The 27,881-nt window shown below is 36.1% G+C and overlaps 1 protein-coding gene and 1 pseudogene across 4 annotated transcripts in view; both read left to right on the plus strand.

Annotated features, from left to right (window-relative positions):
* The window catches only part of PIK3C2G (phosphatidylinositol-4-phosphate 3-kinase catalytic subunit type 2 gamma), a 355,657-nt gene that overhangs the window by 89,279 nt on the left and 238,497 nt on the right, over window positions 1-27,881 (plus strand). For 3 of the 4 annotated variants that reach the window (XM_045463665.1, XM_045463664.1, XM_045463668.1), the window contains 4 exons: window positions 3,683-3,716; window positions 8,805-9,000; window positions 11,712-11,834; window positions 19,241-19,372. In XM_045463665.1, coding sequence (XP_045319621.1) covers window positions 3,683-3,716; window positions 8,805-9,000; window positions 11,712-11,834; window positions 19,241-19,372 — 485 coding nt within the window. The remainder of the gene's footprint in view (window positions 1-3,682; window positions 3,717-8,804; window positions 9,001-11,711; window positions 11,835-19,240; window positions 19,373-27,881) is intronic. The other variant, XM_045463667.1, reaches the window with a different exon arrangement.
* Window positions 4,428-7,106, plus strand: LOC123590995 (annotated as a pseudogene).

Consider the following 27,881-nt stretch of genomic DNA (forward strand, 5'->3'; position numbering starts at 1 on the left):
AAAATTACAAAGCATGAAGAAGTCAAAATTTAAACAATATAATCAATAAATATCAAAATTCGATGTCTGAAATTAATATGTGTTCATTTCCTTACATTTTTCTTAATGGGAAAATATCTACTCTTACACCTTCCAATAGAAGAAAATGAAGTAACTATATAGTCTCCAAAGCTGTTTTTGTATGTACATATTAATATCCATGGTCTTCAGAAAAGACAACAAGGTAAAAAATTTGAAACGATCACATTTATTCTGGTCATATTTTTCTATTCTGTGTTAGAGTGGGAAAATTCCACATAGTCGCCAAAAGCCTATCATCAGTATGTTGTGAAAATAAATATTTTGATGAACTCAAAAACTTAAGAATTATATGATGCTAAGAAGGACATTGCAAGGATATCCTTTCTGAGATAACAAGGTAGTGAGAGTTAACTTTCAACAAGCAACTAATTTCTCTTACAGTATCACATTTGGGAGACATTATAAGCACCTAGAGCTGGCAATAAAATACAAAGAGCTTGAGGTCATGCAAATATGATTTGAACTCAATATCTACCAGTTTTTAGCTGAACATCCTTCGGAAAATGAATTCATATCTCTGAGTTTCAGCTTTCCTCATTGCATAAATAAATAAATAAACAAACAAATAAACAGCAGAATCTACAGGGTTCCTGTGTTACAAATAATGTTAATAAAGGTCCCAATGATAGTGTTTCTTGCATAAGTCATTATTATTACTGAAGGCAGTAGGAATGGTGCTGGTGGTACTTTTTGAGATTCCTCCCCATATAGCCAACATGAAGGTTTTAATTCACACAAGCACCACGTAGGTCATTTTCTCACGACTATTGATTATAGCCAGCATCATGACAAATGTGAACCTTTGCCAGAGGAGGAGACCACATGCATGAATGTGAACACATGTCTTTCCATCTCCTAAGACCATTGTGCTTCAATGTTTATGTTCGGCTCTCAGTGAATCAATACAAACAAATAACTGATCAAAGAATGAGGAAAATCTCATTTTAGGATAAAGCACTTCAAATGCCGTTAAAAATATTACAAGATACAAAAGCTTTATCTTAAAGCATTCATTTTTGAAAACTCCCTAAAAGAACAAAAATGACAATTTTCTCAGAAATGTCAAATTTTCAATACAGCTGAAGCCAAAAGAATCCTTCAAAGAGAAAGTGAATCCTAGGAAAACTGAACAATTATAATTCTTATGAAAAGCTCATAATCACATTTCACCTATCTTATATACTTATGAGCACTAACTTATATGTGATTACTCACACATAGAAATAAACAGTTGACAATTACCAGTTTTATTTCATATATGTCAATGGGAAAAACAGACAGTTTAAAACCCTTAATAAACAGATTCTAGGGGTGCCTGGGTGGCTCAGTTAAGCATCCAACTCGATCTCAGCTCAGGTCTTGATCTCAAGGTCGTGAGTTCAAGCCCTGAGCTCGGCTCCATCCTGGGCATGGAACTTACTTTAAAAATAAATAAATAAAAATAAAATAAACAGATTCTACTTATTTTGAGCACACTTTAAAAGTTCACTTATTCTACATCACCTTCATTCAAACATGTTCACCTCTTTCTCCATCCTAATCGAAGAGCCCACCTATATAAGAATGCTAGCATAAACAGTAAGTACATATTTTCAGAATTTGTGCAGTAACCAACTGCAGTTAACAATGCCAAAGCACCTAGGTCTGTCTAACCACCATGAACCTAAGATTAAAAAAATACTGAGAAAAATGAATCTTCTGCCAACAAACTCAAATTTGAAAAGCTTTCCTTTCCCTTGGCTGCCTTTTTTGGTCAACTTGCAAGAGACTATTTCCTGCCATACAGAGAGGTAATGAGGTATTTATTAAATGTAAGTTTTGGCAAGATGATGAATTATATCACAAATGCAGTTTATACTCTTATTCAGCACTGGAAACAATTTTCCATCCTTCAAAATTCTATTCCAGAATCTCACATATTTCCATTACATGTTCATACAATAAATGAAACACAAAGAGAAAAATATGGTCTTACACATTGTGCTGTAGGTGGATGTCATGGTGATTTTAAAATACAAGTTTATATTTCTGAATAAATTGAATTCTAGTTAAGTCAGGCTAACATCTTTAATGGTCTCATCCACATGGGTGAGGTGAAGATCTTATGTGCAATTGTTAAGCCTAGTGGTTTAAACTACACTCAGATGAAATATTGTACTTAAGAGAAATGCTTCTGAAAAGGTTCACGTGAACAATGCTTTTAAGTGAAAAAGCTATATATAAATTTAATTAAATTAAACATAATACAAGTGTTTTCTTTCAAAAGGAATATTGTAGCAAGTTCTTGATTACAAAAAAACACCACGATTATCCTTTGTTTGAGAAATTGGGCTTTAAAAACAAACTTAAAGCAAAATTTTTAAAAATGTAGTGCCAATTAAAATGGATTTGACATATTAGAAAATTATGTTTGCTTTCGGACTGAAACCTCAGTTTTGTGAATCTGTGTATCGCTATATATAGTTTTCATGATAATGAAGTTATAACCAGTGAATCCTAAACCACTAAAGTAATTCTAGGTCTCCACAAATAGAAACAGAAATAAACAAACAAGCAAATAAATAATAAAACCATACTAATGAATATGAACTAAAATGACAAAAAATATAATTTCAGATAGTACTGTTTTATTTAGAATATGGTCACAAGTGTTTTACTGTCAGTTTCTTTAAATCTCCTAAAAATAAAGAAATGAAACTATATCATAAATCTGTATGATTCTGCCCACTTGATTTTTTTTAAGTTTATTTATTTATTTTGAGAAAGAGAGCGCATGAGCAGGGGAGGGGCAGAGAAAGAGAGGGGGAGAGAATCCCAGGAGAGGGGGCTCAAACCCATGAACCGTGAGATCATGACCTGAGACAAAGTCTGACGCTTAACCAACTGAGCCACCCAGGTGCCCTTGATTTTGCCCACTTCCATCCAGCCCTCTTTGCATAGCAGCCCAAAGCTCGCAACTGAACTAATAATAAGAACTGCTAATAATAAGAACTGGACATACTACACAGAAAGAATTAAAATGCACTTATTTCAAAAACTTATTTACTGCTAGGGAAGGAACTGAGTTTAGCCAATATATATAGAACTGTTCTAATAACACTAAACAGGCTTGGGGTGCCTGAGTGACTCAGTCGGTTGAGCGTCGGCTTCCGCTCAGGTCATGATCTCATAGTTTGTGAGTTCAAGCCCCGCGTTGGGCTCTGTGCCGACAGCTCAGAGCCTGAAGCCTGTTTTGGATTCTGTGTCTCCCTCTCTCTCTGCTCCTCCCCTGCTCGTGCTTTGTCTCTCTTTCTCAAAAATAAATAAACATTAAAAAAAATTAAAAAAAAAAACACTAAACAGGCTGAATTTATTCTAAATTTTTTTCAGTCAAAAAACCTAGATTGTTTATTAAGACATTCAGAATGCTTTCCTTTTACTGTATAATTTAGCTCCCTTCTGTTTATTAAGCAACATTGATACATGATAACAATAAATATTTTGTCTTTTTATGATGCAAGAGAAATTTTAGTGTTTAGATCTGGATATAATCAGTTTGGTTGTTTTGTGAATTTGTTTTCTAAATAACTATTCTGTCTTTGCACTTATTTTCCTTTTTCAGAATTTTCATCAAAATTCAGAGACTTCAGCAAAAGGTAATACATGTACCCACATTTAAGAAACAGTTACAGAAACAAAAATAATTTAATTCTTTTCAATTTTTTATCCAAATATTATGGTAACACACGCACACAAACATTTTTTGAGGCATAAGTGTTTTGCTAAGCTGTTTTTACTGATGGAAATGATTATTCTGCAAGTGAATAAAAATCAACACTCTAAACTTTTAGCCTGACATTTTTAAGAAATGGGAAAAGTCAAGAGGTCTATAAAAAAGAACGGAATACTGAAAATATTTTTATAACCATTCCAAGAACTATAAAATTTTATTTAGCTACTTATATTTTGATGTAAGAAGAGTCTAAAAAATAGCAGATGTCTTTCTTCAAAGTCACTAATTTCAAATTTAAATTAAAATAGTATTTGAAAGACCAATCTAACATAATATGTGGGAGGATTAGGTCCTGGAATAATTAGTGTTCACAGAGGCTCCGAGCCTATAAAACTGCAAGCCACAGGAGGACTTTGCCTCTACAGAAAACAGTGGATATGTAATAGTGTGGTATAGAGCAAAGGATCTGGCTTTTGGAATCTGGTTAATTTCAACTCTGCCACTTTTTGACTCTGTGATCTTAGGGAATTAAATTCTTTGATTCCCCAATATGCATAGCAGACATGATAGTTACTTAATGTGCAGGGTGTGGTCAGAGTTGTTCTTGCTTGCACAGGCAAGTGGTATTTGGCGTATGAACCCTGCGAGTATCTTCAAGGAAACAGACTCACATACAAACGATAACCCCAACCTGTCCTCCATTCCCTTAATCATTTTTAGGAGAAAGTAATGTGCGGAGGGATATCCTCTCTACTCTAATTACCACCACTCAAAAGAAGACATTCAATTACATTTGAAGAGCTCCCCCCTTCACATCACCGAGAAATATGGGACGGCAGAGGGCATGGAGAAAAAACAAACACACACACAAACAAACTGTACTGGTGCAAAAATCCCTGTTCCAGGCATTCATAACTCCAGAACATCATTAAGGAAGGGAAAGGATGGACGCCCCCTAACAATATCACTAACACAGAGTCCAAGTGATACAATGAAGAGAGAACAAGCTGGAGGTTATGTCAGATGGAATTGGCCCTCTCTTCCTTTCTTCTAGGAATGTTGGAATAAAATCCCTTCATTCCATAGTCCTAAGGGCTTGGGATATAAGATCCCAGAGAACTGTGTAGGAATGTTCACAAAGACTTCTATCCAATGCTAAATCATCACAGATTCTCATTAATGCATCTTATTTTTTTAAACTTTAAGTTTATTTATTTATTTTAAGAAAGAGACAGAGAGAGTGCATGAGGAGGGGAGGGACAGAGAGAGAGAGAGAAAGAGAGAGAATCAAGCAGGCTCTTCACTGCCAGTGCAGAGCCCTGCACGGGGCTTGAACTTACAAGCCATGAGATCATGACCTGAGCCAAAACCAAGAGTCAAATGCTTAACTGACTGAGAAACCCAAGTGCCCCTAATTAATAAATTTTAATCAAATATATATTGTCACTATTTCTCAATTTAAGACACTATAACTCTATTCCCAGAGTAAAATCAGGTGTGATAAATGTTATTACTCCATATTTCACCACCAACCCCACTATCTTGAGTCCCTAGTACATTTCTGATGATATGTGAAATGGACTCTTCATCCAGAGTTCTGGAAGTAAAGCATAATGCATAAGCACACATCTCTATACTACCTCAAAGAAGCAAATTATAACCAAGAACTGTATTTCTGCAGAAAAAGTCAAGAGTAGAGTTTGAGTAAATACCCAGATAATTAAGATTTCCCAAAATACATGCTGGGGCTTGAATTGATAAGATCTCTGACCCAACTTTATGATTTATTTTAGATGTGTATTCATTTGCACAAGGTTAGGAATTATTAACAAGAAGTTTATACTTCCTGATTCAGAGTACCAACAGCACAATGTGGGGACTGGGTAACATGTTTCTATAAATTTATAGTTCCCTGCCTCCTGTTGGTCAGGAGAATCCCTGTGGGTCGGCCTCAAGAATTTGAGTCCTCTTTAAAAACGATTTTTATGCTGCTTTACTCTTCTGTTTTATTAACTGCTACTGCTGATTTCTCTGAGAATTTTAATTAGGGCTTATTTCATGCTGCTCATTCCCTCAGACTGATTTCAACAAAGGGCACCATTTTAAGTAAAATGTGGCCATCTTATAAATTTTGTACAAACTTACGAATAACCAAGTGAATAATAGTATGTGTTGAGCAACAAAAAAATGTTTTAATTATGGACAGAGCTTCTGGGGGATAGGATGGGGTTCGAAGAAGCTCCCTGCTGAAAGTGGCATGATTTTTGAGTACCAAATTGTCTGGTATTGGAACACTGCAGACTGATGGAGGAAAAAGCTGGCTCTTTTATTTTCTTTTCAAAACAACTAGAAACTGCAAGCAATTTATGCTTCAGAAACAACTTGAGGAAGTGCATGCGTTTGAATAAATACCAGTACTGTGTGACTTGACTTGGCACACATCAAATCAAATCAAAATCACTGCCCGTTTTAACAACAATTTCAAAGGACGCGCTTACCTGTTCTCTCCGTGACTTCTCAGCGGCAGATCTCGGCCGTCAGGCCCTTCTCCCTGGAGTTGGGAGCACCCAGCGCAAGCCCAGAGCCTAGCGGAGCCGCCGCCACAGTGGGCGGGGCCACGTGCCGCAGGGGTGTCTGGGACCCCACCTGGTACTGGGAGAACCACAGACCCTGCTCAACATCCGGAAGAGGAGCCTGAAGTCTGCAGGAGAACTGATGCCCAGGCTGGACCATTACAAAGACAAGGCCATGCGGCACATCTTCCTCATCAGGCAATCCCAGTACCGGGTGGACGCCTCTTCCGATTGCACTACCGACTCTCCTAGGTTGCAGACAGGCTAGGCTGACTGGTGTTCCGACTTGTAAACTTGGGATTGAAACTTAATAAAATCGACCATTCCTCCATGACCCACGCGATAGAAACCACTGACATCATCAGCAAACACGTGCCAGGGGTCTGCAAAGTCAGCACAGACCTGCTGAGGGAAGGCGCCCATATCTAGCTGAACGAGCTGAATCGGCCCAAGTCGCACTGGAAGCCCGAGACTGAGGGTATTAGGAAGACAGAGCCGGAAGGGAAGTGGCTTACTAAATTGCATCCACCTGGCAGACGCCAGGCAGCAGAATGGTTCTGAAATCTGCCATGCCATACCTTTTGCAACCTGATGGGTCCGGTGCCAGAGTTCTTTCAGAAGGCTGGCTCCGCCTCTCCCTCAACAACCGCAGCATTATCCAGCTGGTGGTCTGGTCTAGTTGCAGAGTAGCGTTCAGGGCCCTCAGGGACACAGGGTTCAGGCCTCCTGATAAGATTTAACACTCCTGAGGAGGGCCTCGAGGCCCCGCTCTCCTCAGTGCTGTACCCAGCTGGATGTGGGTGTCACCAAAGAACACAGATTCCCTCTCTGGCTTCCCTCCACAAGTTAAGCTGCAGTTCCATTTCATTTCTCCAGGACGACGTGGCTGAAAAGTAGAACTATCTAAAGTGTGGCATTTCAGTACTTTTCTTCTGGCCCGGGAAGGGAAAGAATAACATTCAGATCAGATTAGGCTGATTTCTTTTTCAATAGTTTTCTGCCTTAAGCTGTTCAACCAGAATAAATTTATAGGATTTAAGGAGGCCTGTTTCGGGGATGAGACTGAAGCCTGGCAGATTCACACCGAGGAGCTCTTTGACCAGTACCGTAGGTAGCTGTGCCACCTGCCTGGAGGCCCCTTCAGCAAAGCCCATCATGCATGAGGGACTCTGAGGAGGGCACCAGAGCTTCCATTCACAACTTACTTCCCTTCATACATTCTTTTTATTTCCTAAACCCTTTATCACTTAAATATTTGTTAAAGATTTTCTTGATTTGGGTTAAAAGATGATAATTTTTGAGCTTTAATATTTGAGTTTATTCTTCATTTAACTTTTGAAACACTATCATAGTTGACTATTAAAACGAAAACAATTGCAAATGAGTGAAGTATATTCCTTCACTCATTCACTACTGCATACAAAATGTCGGTAGTTAGTGTTATTTAGTGGCCCCATGAAGAGGTCTGACACTGAACACCACCCCTAGGATAATGTTCATCATCCTCAAAAACTTCACCATTGTAATGACGCTATCTTTCCTGATTTTGATCAAAGTCCACTACCTGTACTACCTGGTCCATTTCATCAGTCTCTTCCACTTCCTTCCTCTCAGGTAGGAATTTTATTGGGAGTTTATTAGGAGAGAGAAATCCAGGAAAGGTTACCTTAAATTCAGTGATTAGGTGACCCTTTCCATATGGTCTATGAAATTGGCATGCCTTCATTTAGTACACACTTAAAAGCTATTAGCCCCTATACTTAGTCATTTTTTTTTCTCATTTTTTTTCCTTCGTGACAAGTCACTTTTAGGAATAATCAATAAACTCCGTTTAAACAACTAATAGTAAAACTTAAGTAAGGCTTCAATTTTGAAGAGATTTAGTAAGCATCATAAATCTTTCATTTCGAGCTTATTTCAGATCTCAGCCAGGTACTTTTACTGTTCTCTTTTTACAATAGCACAATGTATATGATTAGTGTTAAGTTAATGGTAAACATAATAGCATAGTCAAATTTATTATGATTAATTTTTAGATAGTATTTGTTTGAAGTACTTCTGAGCCACGTAGAGAACATGTTCCTTGTCTGAAAGTTAATTCTTAACAATCATAAACTAGAATAAAAAATATTTCAAATTAAAGAATGCCAAATTAATAATCCAAAACTCTGATCTATGATAAAAGGCCATGATTCCAAGATTTTTGCAACTGAAGATATGAAAGCTTATTGATTATCTACACAACTATCAACTAATTCAGGCTGCATAGAGAGGCACAGATGGCTAATTGGTGTCAGTTGGTAGATGGTCATTTTAATTAAATTTTATTTAAAAGTTATCATAAGAAATTTCAAAGCTGTAATTGATGGCTTATAATGAGTATGGCCCTTCACAGATGACCTGATTTCTATCCTTCTCCCCCCTCTCCCCCACCTTAGGCTTGATAGAGAAAGTGACAACTGAACTCTCCAGGGCCATCTACCAGCTAATCAGTGTCTATTGCCGCAGCTTTTATGCAGATTTCCAGCCTCTAAATATACCTGATGACATTTCCTATGTAAATCCTGGACTCCATTCCCACCTGAGCTTCACAGTGTATGCAGTTCACAACATTCCAGAGACTTGGGTGCACAGGTGAGTGGTGGTGAGTTTTTCACAAAACTTTTAGTTAATATTTACATGGCTTCTATTTAGAGTATAATTTGTCTTGTTCTTATTTGCAGGAGCAAATATTTTATAAGATTTTGAAATGTAACCAGTGTAAATTTATCTTAATTCTTAAAACCATTTTTAAAAACTTCATTACCAAATGTGCATTCCTTTTCCCTCAAGTCTTCTCCCATTCTCCATATTAAAAAAAGCTGCATATTGTCAGTATATCATTATAGAAACAGAAAATTCTCAACCTACTTTATGTAATTGCCCTAATTTTTTTTTTAATGTTTGAGTTTAAAAGACCAATGCTAATTAACAGAACAGAGGGATAGCACACACAGGGAGAAGTACTTAATAGAAAAAAAAAAAATCACTCTGATACCCATCAAGTTGTGAGTGGTAAATGTTTTGTGAAATTAGTACCTTGATAAAGTGGGAATTAGCCAAGAGTAATTTGAGTTACATTGGAAATTAACCACAATTATGCCTGGAACATTGCTAGATTTTAGGTTGGCTCTATTATGTAGTATTTTCTTTAATAACATGATTAGATTCATATTATGATCATTATTTTATTTTAAATGCTTATTTATTTATTTTTGAGAGAGAGAGAGAAAGAGAGAGAATTGGGGGGAACGGGGAGTGCAGAAAGAGAGGGAGACAGAGAATCTCAAGAAGGCTGAGTGCTGTCAACGCAAAGCTGGAGGTGGGGCTTGAACCCATGAACCGTGAGATCATGGCCCCAGACAAAACCAAGAGTCCGATGCTCAACCAGGCACCCTTATAATCATTATTTTAAATGTCTTATGGATTAAATCTATAGTAGAATGTGTATTAAATCAATTAAAGTTGATAAAAGAGTAGTAACTTATAAATGGATTTATTGTACCCACTGCATTTAGCATCTCAAAGAAAAGCTGAAACCTTTCCAATAAATAGACAAAAGAAAATGCTATCTGTATTTTTGAAAATAACTGAACTGTACGCATATTTATAAAGTTAATTAGAAAGAAAAATTGGCTTTTGTATGTAAAAAACATTACCTATCTACACATACACATATTTCTTTAAATCCATGGGATGATTCTTTTATGCCTTTTTCTCAATTTTTTGAAAATTTAAAGGTCTGATGTATAATATAATAAATATAATAAAATAAATTTCTTACATTTTTTAACCATTAGCAAATACTTATCAATTTTAACTAACATGGAAAAACTAGCCAGATAAATACTGATAACACTATATGCACAGAGCCTGCATTTACATATGGTGTGACAGTTTTGTTTTTTTTTTTCCATTATTTTTCTATTCTCTACTTTATTTCTGCTCTAATCTTTATTATTTTCTTCCTTCTTTTAACTTTGGACTTAGTTTGTTCCTCTTTTTCCAGTTCCTTACATATAAAGTTAGCTAGTTTAGGGGCGCCTGGGTGGCGCAGTCGGTTAAGCGTCCGACTTCAGCCAGGTCACGATCTCGCGGTCCGTGAGTTCGAGCCCCGCGTCGGGCTCTGGGCTGATGGCTCGGAGCCTGGAGCCTGTTTCCGATTCTGTGTCTCCCTCTCTCTCTGCCCCTCCCCTGTTCATGCTCTGTCTCTCTCTGTCCCAAAAATAAAAATAAACGTTGAAAAAAAAAATTAAAAAAAAAAATAAATAAAGTTAGCTAGTTTATTTTTGATATTTCTTCTTTTCATGTATTTACTGCTATAAACTTCTCTCTTAGTACTGCTTTTGCTGAATCCCATAAATTTTAGTATAGTGTGTTCATTTTCATTTGTATCAGTATTTTTTCTAATTTCCCATTTGATTTGTTTTATGCATTGATTGTTCAAAAATTAGAGACATTTTGCTTCTTTCTTAAGAAACTCATATTTTTTGTTCCCCCTAGTGTCTGTTTGTGGTACTACAAGTTTGCCAGTGCAGCTGTAAGCTCCCCAGCTCTTTTTGGTTCCCAGCTGCTCCCTGCCAGGTCCCATCTGTGCTATGAGTTAGGTAAGACAGAAACCAGTCTCTCAGGCCACCACCCAAAACACTGAAACATTGGACTCACACTCCGACTCTTTCTGTCCCTAGGAAGAAGCCAGAAGTTTGAATGTTCTCCTCTTCATTTTCCAATGAAGAGGGAGAAAAGACAGGGGCAAGTGAATTTGTGCTAGTTCAAATTAGATTTGGTTTAGGCATTTAGATTTAAGCAGGACAGAAACTAGTTCCTTGGATAGCCCCCTAAAAAGTCTGAATGCTGGTCATATGTTCCAGTTTTCTCTTTCCCACCCCAGGGAGAAGCTGGGAGTTAGGTTTCCTCCTGATCACACTACACTCTACTAGGGGAGGAGTTCTGGAAAAGCAGTGCCACAAATTTTCCTACTGATTTCTATGTGACTGGTTTGCACTTGCCTGGAGTGCAGGACACTCTTGTTTCTAAATTTCTCACAAAGGGAATTCATCCATGTATTGCTGAATTGGTGTTTCCATGAGGGAAGGAGCATCTAGGGCTTCTTGTCACCTTGCTGATGTCACCCAACATGAATTTTTAAAGTAATTTTTGAGGTATACTTTATACAAGCAAATATAACTTTTTCATTCGACTTTTAACTATAAAAATAATTGATCCATATAGAAAACTGGTTTCTTTATAGTCTTCAGCTTATTGAATCAATTTTTAAAATTTTTATTTTATTTTATTTTTTTTAGCTATAAAACATTTTCTTTTTCCTGTTGGCTTACATATGCTGGAAAGAAGTTGTGCCAAGTGAGAAGCTACAGAAATATTCCAGTCAAAAAATTGTTCTTTTTCTTGGTCAACTGGAATGAAATGTAAGTTTAATCTTTATTTTGGCAGGATCATTTATCTAATAAGGATCAGGGATTCTTTTTTCTCTTTTTTTTAAACTGAAAGATGTGATTTTTTAAAGATATTACCAGTTGATGTGATTCAGTGATGTGATAAATATGCTCATTCTCGTAGATAACTGAGTGCACAATTCAACAGGTTAAAAAAATCCATTTAGAAACCTAGACAAGTATCCAATTTACATCAACGAATTGATCACAAAGGGAAATTGGAGAAAGCAGAATTATTAATCATTCACACACTATGGATATAAGAGATACCCTCTATTTGGGGCTGAGGGAAATAGATTCTAGATATAACAAAGAAGAAAGAAAATACCTAATAACATATGTAATCTCCATTTTCCCATGAGAGCCAATTATAAATGTATTTATTTATTTTTTTTAAATTTTTAACGTTTATTTATTTTTGAGACAGAGAGAGACAGAGCATGAACGGGGGAGGGGCAGAGAGAGAGGGAGACACAGAATCTGAAACAGGCTCCAGGCTCTGAGCAGTCAGCCCAGAGCCCGACGCGGGGCTCGAACTCACTGACTGCGAGATCGTGACCTGGCTGAAGTCGGACGCTTAACCGACTGCGCCACCCAGGTGCCCGTATAAATGTATTTAAACAATCACATTTTTTGATAATAATTATGCCTTGTGTAAACTACCATCTAGTTTTGGGAGACTGGCACCTACTTTCTCATTTAATGGAGACATGTTAAAACTCTAAGAAAAAAGCACCATCTTGACACAATCCATGCCTTCCTGCTCCCTTGTATCCCCTCTCTCCTCCTCAAGTTCTTACGTTACTCAGAATCTCAGGAGACTCAGGCCCTGGCTATGGCTATTTCATGATTACTTCTGCTTTATTTCATGATTGCTTTTCCTTGCTGTTCCTATGACATTATTCTACTAGCTTTCAGTCATTTCTCTGGCGTCTCCAATGCTGCCCTTACAATCAATTTTCTTCCTACCTCAAATAGAAAAAAAACTCCCAACCCACTATCCCTCAGCCTTTTCACAAGACCTGGCTTGGGAGATGATTTGACTCCCCAATACTGTGCTTTTCCTCAGAGAAATATGTGTCAAAATTTCTAGGACTCCAAGGATGTTGTTAGATAGTGCTATTTATCCCAATCTTAGTGTTACTACAATCAATGGAGACATGACATTTGGCCTTCAATTTTTAAATACTCCATGGTTCCTTCTATGCTAAAGCAATTCCTCCTTCCTCTAGGACTATGACAACATTTATCTTCCTTTCTTTGGTTAGGTTCTTAATTCCTTTGACCAAAGACCTGTTCTTTAATTACAAAATCCTCTTCTATTGCACAAAATGAATTCTGCTTATACAATTCTTCAATGGCTCCCTAGTTCTTACAAAATAAAATACAAATCCTTTAGCACGACATACAAGGCTCCCAGTAGTTTGGCCCCTGCCTATCTCTGCACCTTTATCTTTGGAGTTAGCCCCACTCCCTGCCCCTGTACCCAGTCATTCTGCATCTGATCTATTAATCCTAACTATAAACTGAGAAATCATGTCTCTGCTAGGGGTCCTCCATCTATCAAGAGCACAGTGCCTTTACTGCCCACCTGTCCTTCAAGACACTCTTTTACCTTCCCTATAAACTCTTTTTTATGTCATTGGAAATAATTGGCCACTTTTTCTTTTGTTGGTTGATGTGAACCTCAATCTACTCTTACTGAATGTGTTTGCTTATATTTCTGTTTGATTTTGCCAAATGAAAAAAAGATCTTTTGTTTTTGATATTTTATTTTATTCTATTTTTAAAATTTTGCATTCTGTTCCTGGCAACACAAACAGCATTAGATAGAGTAAGAGTTCAGTGTTTATGGACAAGCAAATGAATTTCATGTAACAAGTGATTCTTTAAAAATGTTATTAATTAGCTCAATGGCTAAAATTATTTTTCTGACTTAATTAAAACTTATTCCTAACTATTTCAAAAAATCAGATTAATTTTCAGCTGATAGATATGTGCTATCATTTAAACAATTCAAGAAAACACCTACTAATTCTAAAGTCAATTTAAAAAATCCCCCTCCCAAACCCCAAATAAATTGAAAATCATCAGTGTTGTTGGAATAACTACACTGATATATTTTTCTTCTGTTCCTTCGAGGCTGTATATGTACTATCTTTCCTGTGAGTTTTTGATTCCCCCAATAGAATTAGTGACCTCAACCTAGAATTATTTTCATTTGATTTCATTTCCATTAAAAATGGAATTAAAAATTACCATTTTTCTAAGTGCTTGTAGCATTCTTTATGTATTTTAACATGTATCTATTATACTATAATTGATTATACACTCCATTACTAGGCTGTACACTTAAGGACAGAAAATTTGTTATTTAATAATGTATGACATAGATTTGACATATTTAATCATCATAGTATATCCAAAATATATTATCTCATCTTAACAACAAAAATATGAAACAGGTATTGTCATCCTGTTTAAAAGATCAGTGTTGGGGCGCCTGGGTGGCGCAGTCGGTTAAGCGTCCGACTTCAGCCAGGTCACGATCTCGCGGCCCGTGAGTTCGAGCCCCGCATCAGGCTCTGGGCTGATGGCTCAGAGCCTGGAGCCTGTTTCCGATTCTGTGTCTCCCTCGCTCTCTGCCCCTCCCCCGTTCATGCTGTGTCTCTCTCTGTCCCAAAAATAAATAAACGTTGAAAAAAAAATTTTTTTTTTAATTAAAAATAAATAAATAAATAAATAAAAGATCAGTGTTTTGAGGGTTATGAAGCATAATTAACTTCTCCTAGTTCCCACAACCAGTAAACGTCAGAACTAGTGCTCAGATCTACTCTCACTCCAAAGCTGATGTTTTTACTGTGATTTCCATACTATTTCTTAAAACATATAAAATCCTTGGCAGAGTATTTATATTCTATGGATAGTCCTCACATCTTAAATTTAAAAAAAGCTCCATTCTCCTATCAGCAGATACCCTGTGTTTTTCCTCTGTTTTATAGCAAAACCCTTCCAAAGAGTTGTGTATATTCACTTTTTTCATTTTTTCCTCTCTGCTCTAAAATATACTCCAGTTAGGCTTTCATCACTCTGTTTCACTGAAATTGCCCATTAGAGTCACTAGTGACCTGCATAGTTAAATCTAATGTTGGTTTCTCAGTCTTCATCTTACATCCTCTATTTAGGAGTATTTGGCACTGTTGCTCTCACCTTCCATCTTGAAATATGCTCTCCACTTGGCTCCCATATTCTTTTCACTTTCCTCCTCCTGCACAGGACATTACTTCTCTATCTTCCTCTTTTCCCAGACTGATCATGATCTTAGCACTTACACCTCTTTTCTGTTGTGTCTAAACTTACTCCTTTAGTTTTCTTTTACCATCACATATCCTTAAATGCATCTATATGCTAACAACTCCAAAAGTTATATCACCAACCAGGCATCAGTCACAAACTCCACATTTATACACTCAACATTTCTGGAGCAATACTGTAAACCTTACATTCCAAACTTGTTCTATCCTTGGATAGCCACCTTGGATGATCCTTTTCAGTTCCAGTTGTTCAGATCACATCCTTAACCTGAATCTCCTGCTCTCAGGAAATCCTACAGGCTCTCTCCTCAAAATATTTCCAGACTATTACTTTTCATAACTTTCACTGGTATAGGCCCCCATTCTCTCTCTCCTGAATTACCAGTGTTTTATAATGGTCTCCCTACTTCTCTTGCACCTCAATAGTCCTTCTCACACAGTGGCTAAAGTGACTTATTTTAAGAGGTAAGTCAGGCTATGCTTCTGTTTCTGTGTCTCCCTCTCTCTCTGCCCCTCCCCCACTCATGCTCTGTCTCTCTCTGTCTCAGAAATAAAGATAAAAAAAAATAAAAAATAATGTGATTCAGGCTATGTTATTCTTCTCCTTAAAAATACTGAAACGGATGGGGCGCCTGGGTGGCGCAGTCGGTTAAGCGTCCGACTTCAGCCAGGTCACGATCTCGCGGTCCGTGAGTTCGAGCCCCGCGTCGGGCTCTGGGCTGATGGCTCGGAGCCTGGAGCCTGTTTCTGATTCTGTGTCTCCCTCTCTCTCTGCCCCTCCCCCGTTCATGCTCTGTCTCTCTCTGTCCCAAAAATAAAATAAACGTTGGAAAAAAAATTTAAAAAAAAAAAAATACTGAAACGGTTCCCAGTTTCATTCAGACAAAAATCAAAATCCTTACAATGATTTATTGTTATATATGTGTTAAAAGGAGAGTTCTAAACATTCTTACTTCATTAAATCTCCCATTTTTATCAAGAGAAACTTACTCTGATCTTAGGAAAACTATCTCATATGGAAGAAAAAAATGTTTCAGAAAAAAATTAGTGTTTATTCATTTTTCAACAGTAGAGTAAGGCAAATATATTGTTAAATCTATGCCAGCTACTTGCATAAAAAGAAGCAATCCAACTTTACTTGTTGAATTGTCTCTTAAAGTATTTTTCTAACTTTTTTGTATAAAAGTTCACTCCTTTAATTTTTCAATAGCTATATAGAAGTTAAAAAAAAGATTTCTTAGTGAGTATGAGATTAGTCTGGCTTTAAAGATCCATATGTATGCAAGAAATGAATAAATAACTATTTACAGAGCATGTATTCTTACCCTAGAAGAATTTATTTTTATTAATAAAAATGACAAAATGGAAATTGACAGTAACTATCCACTGTAACTGATTGAATTTTTGTCATTCTTGATATGAAAGCTCACTAACAAGTGAAGTTATACATGAGGAAGCCAGACTCAATGAGAAAAAGAACACTCCAGATTATGTGAGGAATAAAGTGAAATTATTATATCTTCCATTCTAGCACAGAAATATGAAAACTGAATAGAAAATCAATTACAAGTCAAAGAGAGCACATTCAAGAAATTACTGTGCATTCTATAGGGTCATCAACATTTTATGTTGAGTTTCAGAGCTTCTTTTAAGCTGAGAAGTATGTCCACAATATCTTAGGTGGATATTTTGGGTATAAAAGAGTATGAAAGAAAATAAAGATTTTTAAATATATAAATGTGAAACAAATTAATTTTTTAATAATCTAAACTTTGCTAATCTTGAAAAATAGATTTTATTCACCATAGTCTTTCCTTTATTTACCTTTCCTACTTTTAACTAGAATTAATTTCATCTGTCTACAATGGCTAATATAAATTATTACATTATTGGTTGAATAATGAATGTATTGCTGATATATAACCAACAATTGCCACCTACTGTGTTATACAATGTTTGATCCATTTTGTGGATAAGGAAAAATGAGGCTTATTAGTCATAGAGCCAATATTTGAATGCAGATATATCTAGATTCAAATTTCTGACTTGTTCTCTCCACTCATAGCTTACATATTGAAATCTGAGTTGTTATTAATTAAATTATATCACACCTTAAACTGGACATATTATTTACCCTTACCCCAATTTCCTGTTTCTTTTATATTTCTGTATCAGTTGAAGTTATCCACTATAACATAATCTACAAGTCTAGAATTCATCTTTAATTCTTAATTGTCCTATTCCAGTAATATGCTCACTCAAATATTAGTTATTAAATTTACCTCTATAATACCCCTTCTGTCTTCCTTATTATTAGCTGCTTTATTACACCCTGGATCTGGGACTCTTTATCACTAGGAATAGCATGTTGGGAAGATGGATGTGTACCTCCTCAAAACCAGTATGGTCACTGGGCTGAAGTAACTCCTCATTTCTTCTTAGACTGAATACTGCCCAGCCACTCAAAAAAGGGGGTCACAAATGTGTCATTTGACATCTTGAGTAAGGACTTCTCCTTAGCATCCAGATTAGACAGCCAAATCCTGGTGTGAGAAAATGCTCAATATTACCTGAGGTCTCAACTGGGCCAGCCTCAGTCAGCACTTTCCAATTGAACATTGGCTTTGGTCATCATCAGTATTTTAACAATTACCTACGGCTTAAGAAATTGATGTCAAAATTCAACTGGGAATCACAAGGAATGTGAATTTTTTTTCATATTCCTCATACCTAATAACCATCAGATATCATACAATACAAACTGTCCCATTTGCTCTGTCACTTTTCTCTTTCTTTTCCCATCCCTTGGGGAATCAGTTGCCATGATCTTCCCCTATCTGCTAACCTCTGTTTTAGTTTTTCCATATCTTCCTAGCATTCTCATCTTCTAGTAAACACATTGCCCCATCTAAGCCATTTGTAAACTGTATTTTTCATTTCCTCATCTCATAAATAGATCTTTCCTAAATGCCATACTTCTCTTGAGATTCTTATAGTAGAACCTGATCATTTCTATGGAATCAAGATGATTCCAGAAAAGAAAGAAAGGTACCCCTCTCCCTGCCCACCATTAGAGATTTCAGATCATACTCTCACTTTCTGTCAAAGCTTCTTCTTCTTAAACACTTACACCACCCAGGTGTACTCCTTTCAGTCTTTATAGTATCATATGTAACCTTCTAGACATTCTCTTTTATATATTGATAGATTCAGTGTCTGAATCCAAGTTTTTCTCACCATTAACAATCCTGTCTTTACCCTTGGCCCCCTTTTTTGCCCAAAATATGCAATCCATCCAGGGTCTGTATTTGAAGTTCCTTCCCTTTGACTTAACCAGAAATTGGTATGTCCATTACATTTTAGCAATCATCTCCCAAATGCCTGGGATTTCATCATTACCCAGAATGGTTCACATTGAAAATTGTGAGCAATTCTGTATATTTTTAGCTGTCTTTTTCAAATATTCTCTTTTACCATGAGGAAAAAGCTCAAATCCCCTTGCCTGGCATATGGAGTTCTTAGGCATTCAGACAACTATCTACCTTTTCAATTATATTCTCTATAACTTCCCCAACCAACTTGACCACATCGCTTGCTCTAGCCACAATGAGCTACTCACCGTTTCTCAGCTACACTTAATCTTTCCATGCATAGATGATCTTGTTTTTGTACTTTTCTCTTCCTGGAATATTCTTTTCCAAATCTCAATATGATTATAGCAAATTTATGCTTTAAGACTTGTTTCAAGTTATTTCCTCCCTCCCCCCCATTCCCTAAAACAGTATTAGTCTGTGTTTACAAAGAGTAAATGCTTGGCATTGTAATTTTTGAAAATAAGATTGCATCTCAAAATTATAATTAAAGCAATCCACATTTATTGAATAACCAATCTTACATTATTTTATGTGTTTCTGCTATATTTCCATTTTTATAAGATCAAACACAAAAGTTCAAAAGGATCCCTCAATTCAAATAGTTAATTTTATCACACACCATTATATTACAAGGAAATATCTATGAAAAGTCTTTGTAACTGGGTAATCTACTTCTTTCTTTTATTTTTAGGATCAATTTTCCTCTTGAAATAAAGTCACTTCCAAGGGAATCCATGCTCACTATAAGATTGTTTGGAATTATCTGTACAACCAATAATGCCAATTTACTGGCCTGGACTTGTCTTCCATTGTTTCCAAAAGAGTAAGTATATCATTTGTGATAAATAAAGCTCTCATCTCAATAAACCCCCTTAGAAATGAACATTTTGCAGTATATGGCATAATGAGAAAATCAAGAAGACATTTTATTCTAAAATTGAGGTAGATCAGTATAAGTCATGACTCTTAAAAGTGGAACTGAAAAGCAAAACTGTAAAAATGGATTTAGAAACAAGCCTCATGCTCAACTTGTCAACTGGGTCATTTATAATAAAAAAAGTATTGGCATGACCAATCTAAATTGCTTTTCCTTCTCTGACCAGCCAGTTTCTCTGAAATTAGTTATTCAAAATGACTTAGATCAATACCGTCACTTAGAAACAATGTGAGTCATGGAATTCTGGCTGAAGTAAAATTATACAATGTAACTGGTTTGCTGATCCTTTATTGCCAAGACAAAAATATTTGATAGCTTTAAGGTAAAATTTTTCAGAAAAATAAGCCAACTATGAGTTTAGATATTCTATCAGAACTGGTCATTGCAAAATTAACGTTGACTTAACTATAAGGATTTGGAGCAATTAATACTTAGAATGTTTGACAAAGTCAATTACATGGTTTTCTATGCTATTAAGGAAAAAAATATTTCAAATAAATCAGCTTAGTCAGTTTTCATGTGGCAGGACTTGCTTTAGAATTGATTTATAAAATACAATATCTTTAAAAGCCTAGAATGTATATTGCTTTTTTAATATTGTTATAATGTTCATATATATATATATATATACATATAATGTAATAATATAGTAATATAAATAATATAAAATGCTAAGGAAATTGTTCATCAGTTTTTTTGTTCCAAAATTTGGTCATTATAATAATTTATCATCAAAGCAACCATGATAAATCTTTAAGATCATCTTTGTTGGATTAATTCTGATCTGGTGTGTGTGTGTTGCTCTCTTATTTATTTTCATGCAAGAGTCCATTTCCACAAATATGTTTCTTTTATTTTTTTTCTTTTCTTTTTTCTCTCTCTCCCTCTCTTTTTTTTTTTTTTTTTTTTCCTCAGAGAGAGAGAATGAGTTTGCACCCATGCACACGGGGTAAGCGCAGAGGGAGAAGGAGAGAGAGAATCTCTACCCTGGGCTTGGAGCCTGACATGAGTCTCCATATCACAACCATGAGATCATGATCTGAATCAAAATCAAGAGTCTAATGCTCAACTGACTAAGCCACCCAGGCGCCCCCACAAATATGTTTCTTGAGGACAAGTAATGTATTTATCTTTATAGTATCTATCACCCAATATGGTACCTCTTATAAATACGAAATCAGTAGAGCTTTGTTTACTAGATTGAACTGGAAAAAATCAAACTCTATAGGAGATTTAAAAAGAAATAACATTTCCAAAGACTATAAGAAATAGTTTATCCCTAAGGCGTCTGGCTGGCTCAGTCAGTGGAGCATACAGCTCTCCATCTCTGGTTTATAGGTTCGAACCCCACATTGAATGTAGAGATTACTTAAAAATAAAAATAAAATCTTAAAAAAAATAAAGAAATGGTTTAGCCCTAAAAGGAATACCTACTGCTACTAGCAAATATTTCAAAAATCTGATTGTGGGCTAAGAACTTTCATTACTTTCACACTAGAAGCAGCTATGCAAGTGCCCTTCCTTCTCTTGAGTGAGTTTCTTTAAAGTTTCAACTGCTGAATTTGTAACATCCAGCATATTTGTAGAGTAATATTTCTAGCTATTCACTGAAAAAAAATTCAGTCCATTTTATTCCCGTCCATCATCTAATACACTACTTTGTACATAACAACCAATAAATATTAAATATATAAGAAGTTTGGAATATATGTCTTTCAAACTAATCTTCAAGGCTTTTTTTTCTATATGGTTATGATAGTAAATTACTGCCTCCATGTTGTTTTGTCATATATCACTTATTATTAGTAAACATTTTTTGTAAATGCTCATCTTTAACTAATGCCATCTGGGACTGATACTTGGTGGTGTTTTCCTAAGGGAAAGTGTTGAAATTGTGGATGATGAGACATCACATCAGAAAACAAAACTTACTTCAAAGAGCGCTTTGATAAGCATTTGTAAATAAATTTCTGAAAGATCATTTCCCATGAAAGTCAGAAAATCTGCTTCTCTTCTATGCTAAACAAATTGAAGAAATCCAGATCTTTTCAAGACATCAACAACCCATCATGTGGGGCAATTGGGGAAATGTGATGACTCCCACTGTGTTCATTGCTCTGAGTGACAGAGATTCTAACCCAATTTATTCGATGCACATATTTCCAGAGTACAGCAAATAGGCCACTTAATTTCATTTTCTTTCGCAGAATGACCCCTGCCCATAAACATTTCATATTGAATCTGTCATTTATTACAGTTTGAATTGCCCATAGCTAGCCATGTGGAGTTGTATTGAGCACTTATATCTTTATTTTTTCCAACCTACCCACAATCTGAAAATATGCAGAATTAAAAGCTTCCTGCCTCTTTGTGGTTTCCAGAAGTGGTTTTCAAAAGAACCAATGGTGATTTAACTCAGATATATCAGTTATGGCTGCATCAGGACTGTCTACAAATAAAAATAAATTTTAACATTTTGAAGCACACAAATTCACCTTCAGGTCTATAAAAAATAACCAAAGTACAAAGGTAAAATTTTGTCCACAGAAGTTTTATAGTTCTTTCTTTTGCAGACAGAACTTCCATTACATTTATATTCACAATGCTTCCACACTGCAATAAGAAAGTGTTTTTCTCACCTCAACAATTTCTGTGAGCTACCTTCCCTACTTAAATTCAAAACAAATTTGTGGTAGTTACTTAGCATTTCTAAATTGATTCTTCAACACAGAAATCCTCCACACTGATTGAACAATAGAATCTCCTGGGGAGATTTTAAAATAAATCCAAAAACCAAGTGCTCCCAAATATTCTGATTTAATTGGTCTGCACTGGGGCTCAGGCATCAGTATTCTCAAAGCTTTTCAGGTGTATTAAAGCCCAGAAAAATTAGGATATTTTTCTATTTTCGAAAGAGAGCCAAAATAAATCTTAATTTCAAAACAACTTGATTTCCTTAGATTTTTGCTTGAGTAGACAACTCTGACCCCACTGTGTCTTATCATTTCAGATATATCCTCAAAATCAAATATAAAAAAGTTGTGGATAAGAATTCCTTATTGTCTGTTCTTCCTGTCCAAGAGAGGCCCTCAGTGTTCACATAGTCCAAATACCTCGTTTACAGATGAAGATCTCTATGATAAAGGAAGGTTAAGGGACTTTTTATAGGTCACCAGTGTACTTAAGAATTGAACAAGAACAAGAAGGCAGGGCTGACTTCTCTTCACAGGTTTTACTACCTTAAACTGCCTCCCTTCCTGCCCTTAGGTGTCACACCTTGCTCCATGAATGCACTGTGACATTCTCACCAACATACAAGAAGCTCCTGCCTCAGCTTTGCCTGTGGTCTGCTTTGGGACATGAAACCTATTAGACCTAGGATTAGCAGAATCCCAAAGAGTTTTATAACATCAGATCCTATGAACAGGCTGGCTGCTCAGATCTGGAGTTTCTTCTATTCTTGGTTCCAGAATGCCAGGCCATGGATGCACATAGAATCCTATAGCTAAAAGTGACAATAATTATTTTATTTCAACCTTTGATTTCGCAGCTAGAGGAGACAGGGACACAGAGAGGGTAAACCAGCCCATCCGTTCTCCCAGTGCCATGGATTTGGGGGTGGTTTTTCTAAGCATAAGAATTTATACAATTTTGAAATAAAATATATCCTTAAGGGTATTCCAGAAAAAAATATTTTGAAATGTTATATTTAGCACTGTGGCCCTTTTTCTAATGGCATCTTATTCAAAACCTCAGAGTATAAGAGTGATGACCAGTCCATGTATGTGTTGTTGGGTGAGGAGTGAGAGAGGGGAAATTTAAAATCCTGGAATCCAACCTAGTTGCCATCTCCTCACCACCTTTCTAAAGTCCACCTCCAACCATCAAGCCACAGGGGGGAAAAAACTACTTTGAAAAACCACAGAGTTTATCAAAGAAGTTCAAAGAAGTTAAGGTAATTCAGGCTAGCTAATGAAGATAGGGTGCAGATGTCTTGATATACTCCGGTGTTCTTTTCTCAAAATAAGCTGTTTACCGTCTTCTATCTTCATAATGTTTTTTTTTTTTTTTGTATGCTTAATTTTAATTGACTTAATAAACCTTTTTTTTTTTTTAATTTTTTCAACGTTTATTTATTTTTGGGACAGAGAGAGACAGAGTATGAATGGGGGAGGGGCAGAGAGAGAGGGAGACACAGAATCGGAAACAGGCTCCAGGCTCTGAGCCATCAGCCCAGAGCCTATGCGGGGCTCGAACTCACGGACCGCGAGATCGTGACCTGGCTGAAGTCGGACGCTTAACCGACTGCGCCACCCAGGCACTCCTAAACCTTTTAACAGTAGTACTATAAAAACGACTGTGGTCCCCACTGGCCTGGGTATTAAATGGTTCCATTTTCTTTTCTTTATGAGACCACCATCACTCTTAGATGCATTCTCTTCGCATTTTAATTCCACTGATGGTCTTCATCATTCTCATATTTTCTATTTACAGAAGTCTATGGGAATTTATTTGCCATGTTTGCAATACCTCAAAAGATATTATATGTAATCTATTATCAGAAAGTGAATTAGCTAATATCAAACACAAGAGAGCTCAAAGAATGGTGCCAAACATCCTTTCCCCCATGAATTTCCTTGAAGTATGTGTTATATTAGCCTCATTTGGACAGCTAGAAGTTTATTCTCACTATGCTCTCTATTGCTTGATGTCTCTTCATGCACATACTTGAATTAAGTGTTCTGACTTCATTCTGCACAATATGCCTCAGGGTTAAGGCCATGGCAGCTGTTAATCCAGACTTCATCCAAGCAGAATAATGACAGATAGTGACAGTTATTCTTGAGTCCCTGCATCCACTGTAGGATTCAGCTTAGATCAGTTATATTTGCAAAGTCAGGTATACCCGGGACATATAAATATAGTAAGGTCATAAGTATAATTCACTGTACAACTTAGATGTGAAGAAAAATGCAATTAATAAATCACACTTTCCTCATGAGTTCCCACCCTGTAACTAATGAGAAAAAACTTTACAATAATGACAAAATATTAGTCAATTCAGCAATTTAAATAGTTATTTTAGAAATAAACAGTCTCATTTGGATAAAACATTCAGTCACTCAGACAGCTTCCTGACACCCTCATTCTCTTTCTAATAGGGTGTCCGGATACACGGGATCAGAAGGGAACAGATTCTTTGTCCTGGTGACTTTTGATATCCAAATCAAATGCACGTTTTAAGCTGGTGACTGCTTGTTACAGCTAGTATAGCTCATGATTGTGGCTGTTCTAGCTTGGCTAGGGTTTACTAGCACTCCCTGAATTACTTGGTCTCTCTTAGGTACCATAGAGTTCCCAGTTGACCCCAGCTTGAATAGTTCAGTCAGGTGCCATTATTACAAACACACTTTATCCCCACCACATGACCCCTTTTTGGGGACTCTTCACCTAGATATTTTTAGCTGTTTCTACATCTCATCCCTTCTATACAAAAAACAAAGAAGGCCCAATAAAGTTAAACTCAGGAGCTTCTTCTGTGTCCTTACCACGGGGCCCAAAGTTTAATCATAACACAAGTAGGTACAGGAGTGGCTCAAGATGTGGTTTTCCTCCAGAATTTGAAACACAGACTGTTAGAGGAGCATGCTCTGTCTTCAACATTTTGCTGTGCTCATTCATCTAACATTCCTCCACATCTGCCTTGCAAAGGCAGAAGAGGGGGAAATTGGGACACCTAGGTCAGCCATACTCATTCTATTTCCTCTTTCTCCGTCTTCTGCTTCCCATTAATCTCAAATTGCTAGAAAGTGGTGGCAATCTCCACCCAATACACCACATCCTCTTTCCTCATTCCTGTTAACCCTTAAGCATGGACAGAATATTTTCTATAAATGCTATGGAAAACATTAACATCTGTGCCCTCCAGGTTTGGTGTTAGACATGCTCCTTCCTCTTGCATTCTGCCTGAAGCTAATCCAGAACTTTTTCTAGGCAGATGGATGCTTCAGAAAATTTGGGGGAAGGTTATATACTCTATAATGAAAAGTGATATTAATAATTTTCAAATAATTATAGCATTAAGCTGACTTTTAGGTTGCTAATACTATCCCCTCTGCATTCTTCTATCAAAAAAAACAAGTTTCTTTCTCCAGCTGAAGGAGGGATGGAACAAAGGGATAAAGAAAATTCAAAATTCATCCTAGAATAGTCTTGGGTCATATAAAAATATCTGTCTAGTAATGTTTACAAATTATACTCCCTTGGACAGGCACTTTCTAATAATGTCTTTAGACATGGAAAATAAAAAAGCAGGACTCAGAAAGCTAAAGGTTTAAAGAAAGCTTTAGTTGTTGGATTATTCCTTCATATTTTGCATAGTTTGTGTAAAGGGAAAAATGAAATTATATAGTTTTTCATTTTTTTCTTTTTAATTTCAACTTTTTATTTAAATTCCAATTAGTTAAATTACAGTGTAATATTACTTTCAGGAGTAGAATTTAGTGATTCATCACTTACATACAACACCCAGTGCTCATCTCAAAGTGCCCTCCTTAATACACATCACTCATTTAACCCATTGGCCTGCCCACTTCTCCAGCAACCCTCAGTTTGTTCTGTATAGTTAAGTCTGTTTTATGGTTTGCCTCTCTTTTCCCACCATGTTCATTTGTTTTGTTTCTTAAATTCCACATATGAGTGAAATCGTATAGTATTTGCCTTTCTCTGACTTACCTATTTCAGTTAGCAAATATTCACTATCTCCACCCACATTGTTGCAAATGGCAAGATTTCATATTTTTTATGGCTCAGATATATTCCATTGTGTGTGGGGCATATATGTATGTGTGTATATATATATGTCACTTCTTTTATGTCCATTTAGTCGATGGACATTTGGACTCTTTTTATAATTTGGCTATTGTTGATATTGCTGCTATAAACATAGAGGTGCATGTATCCCTTCAAATCAGTATTTTTGTATTCCTTGGGTAAATAGCTAGTAATGCAATTGCTGGATCATAAGGTAGTTCTATTTTTAACTTCATGAGGAACCTCCATGCTTTTTTCCACAGCAGCTGCACCAGTTTGCATTTCCATCAACAGTATAAGAGGGTTCCCCAGGGTTGGCATCCTTGCCAACATGTTGTTTCCTATGCTGTTAATTTTAGCCATTCTGACAGATGTGAGGTGATAAGTCATTGTAGTTTTGATTTGTTTTCCCCTGATGATGAGTGATGTTGAGCATCTTTTAATGTATCTCTTAGCCATCTATCTATACGTCTTCTTCAGAACACTGTCTATGTCTTCTGCCCATTTCTTAACTGGATTATTTGTTTTTTGGATGAGGAATTTGATAAGTTCTTTATAGATTTTGGATACTCTTTATCAGATATTTCATGTGCCAATATCTTCTCCCATTCCAAATGTTGCCTTTTAGTTTTGTTGATTATTTCCAACATTTTACAGAAACTTTTTATCTTGAAGTCCCAATAGTTCATTTTTGCTTTTGTTTCCCTTGCCTCAGGAGATGTACCTAGTAAGAAGTTGCTCCCGCTGGGGTCAAAGAGGTTGCTACCTGTGTTCTCCTTCAGAATTATGATTGTTTCCTGTCTCACATTTAGGACTTTCATCAATTTTGAATTTATTTTGATGTATGGTGTAAGAAAGTGGTCCAGTTTTAGTCTTCTGCTTCTTGCAGTCCAGTTTTCATAATACCATTTGTTGAAGAGACTTTTTTCCATTGGATATTCTTTTCTACTCTGTTGAAGACTAGTTGATCATGTAATTGTAGGTCCATTTCTGGGTTCTCTATTCTAGTCCACTGATCTATGTGTCTGTTTTTGTTCCAGTACCATATTATCTTGATGACTACAGCTTTGTAATATATCTTGAAGTATGGAACCATGATGCCTCCAGCTCTGCTTTTCTATCTCAAGATTGCTTTGGCTACTTGGGATCTTTTAGGGTTCAATACCAAGTTTAGGGTTGTTCTAGCTCTGTGAAAATGCTAGTGGTACTTTGATAGGGATTGCATTATGTAGGTTGCTTTGGTCCTTATAGTCATTTTAACAATATTTGCTCTTCCAATCCATGAGCAAGGAATGTTTTTCTATTTCTGCGTGTCATCTTCAATTTCTTTCATCAGTGTTTTATAGTTTTCAGAGTACAGATCTTTTACCTCTCTGGTTAGGTTTATTCCTAGGTATCTTACAGTTTTGGGTGCAGTTGTAAATGTTATTGATTCCTTGATTCCTCTTTCTGCCTCTTCATTGTTGGCATATAGAAATGCAACAGATTTCTGTATGTTGGATTTGTATTCTGTGACTTTACTGAATTTGTGTATCAATTCTAGCAATTTTGGGGTCGAGTCTTTCAGGTTTTCTACATGGAG

Source organism: Leopardus geoffroyi, chromosome B4 (assembly GCF_018350155.1).
Source record: "Leopardus geoffroyi isolate Oge1 chromosome B4, O.geoffroyi_Oge1_pat1.0, whole genome shotgun sequence".
NCBI lineage: Eukaryota > Metazoa > Chordata > Mammalia > Carnivora > Felidae > Leopardus > Leopardus geoffroyi.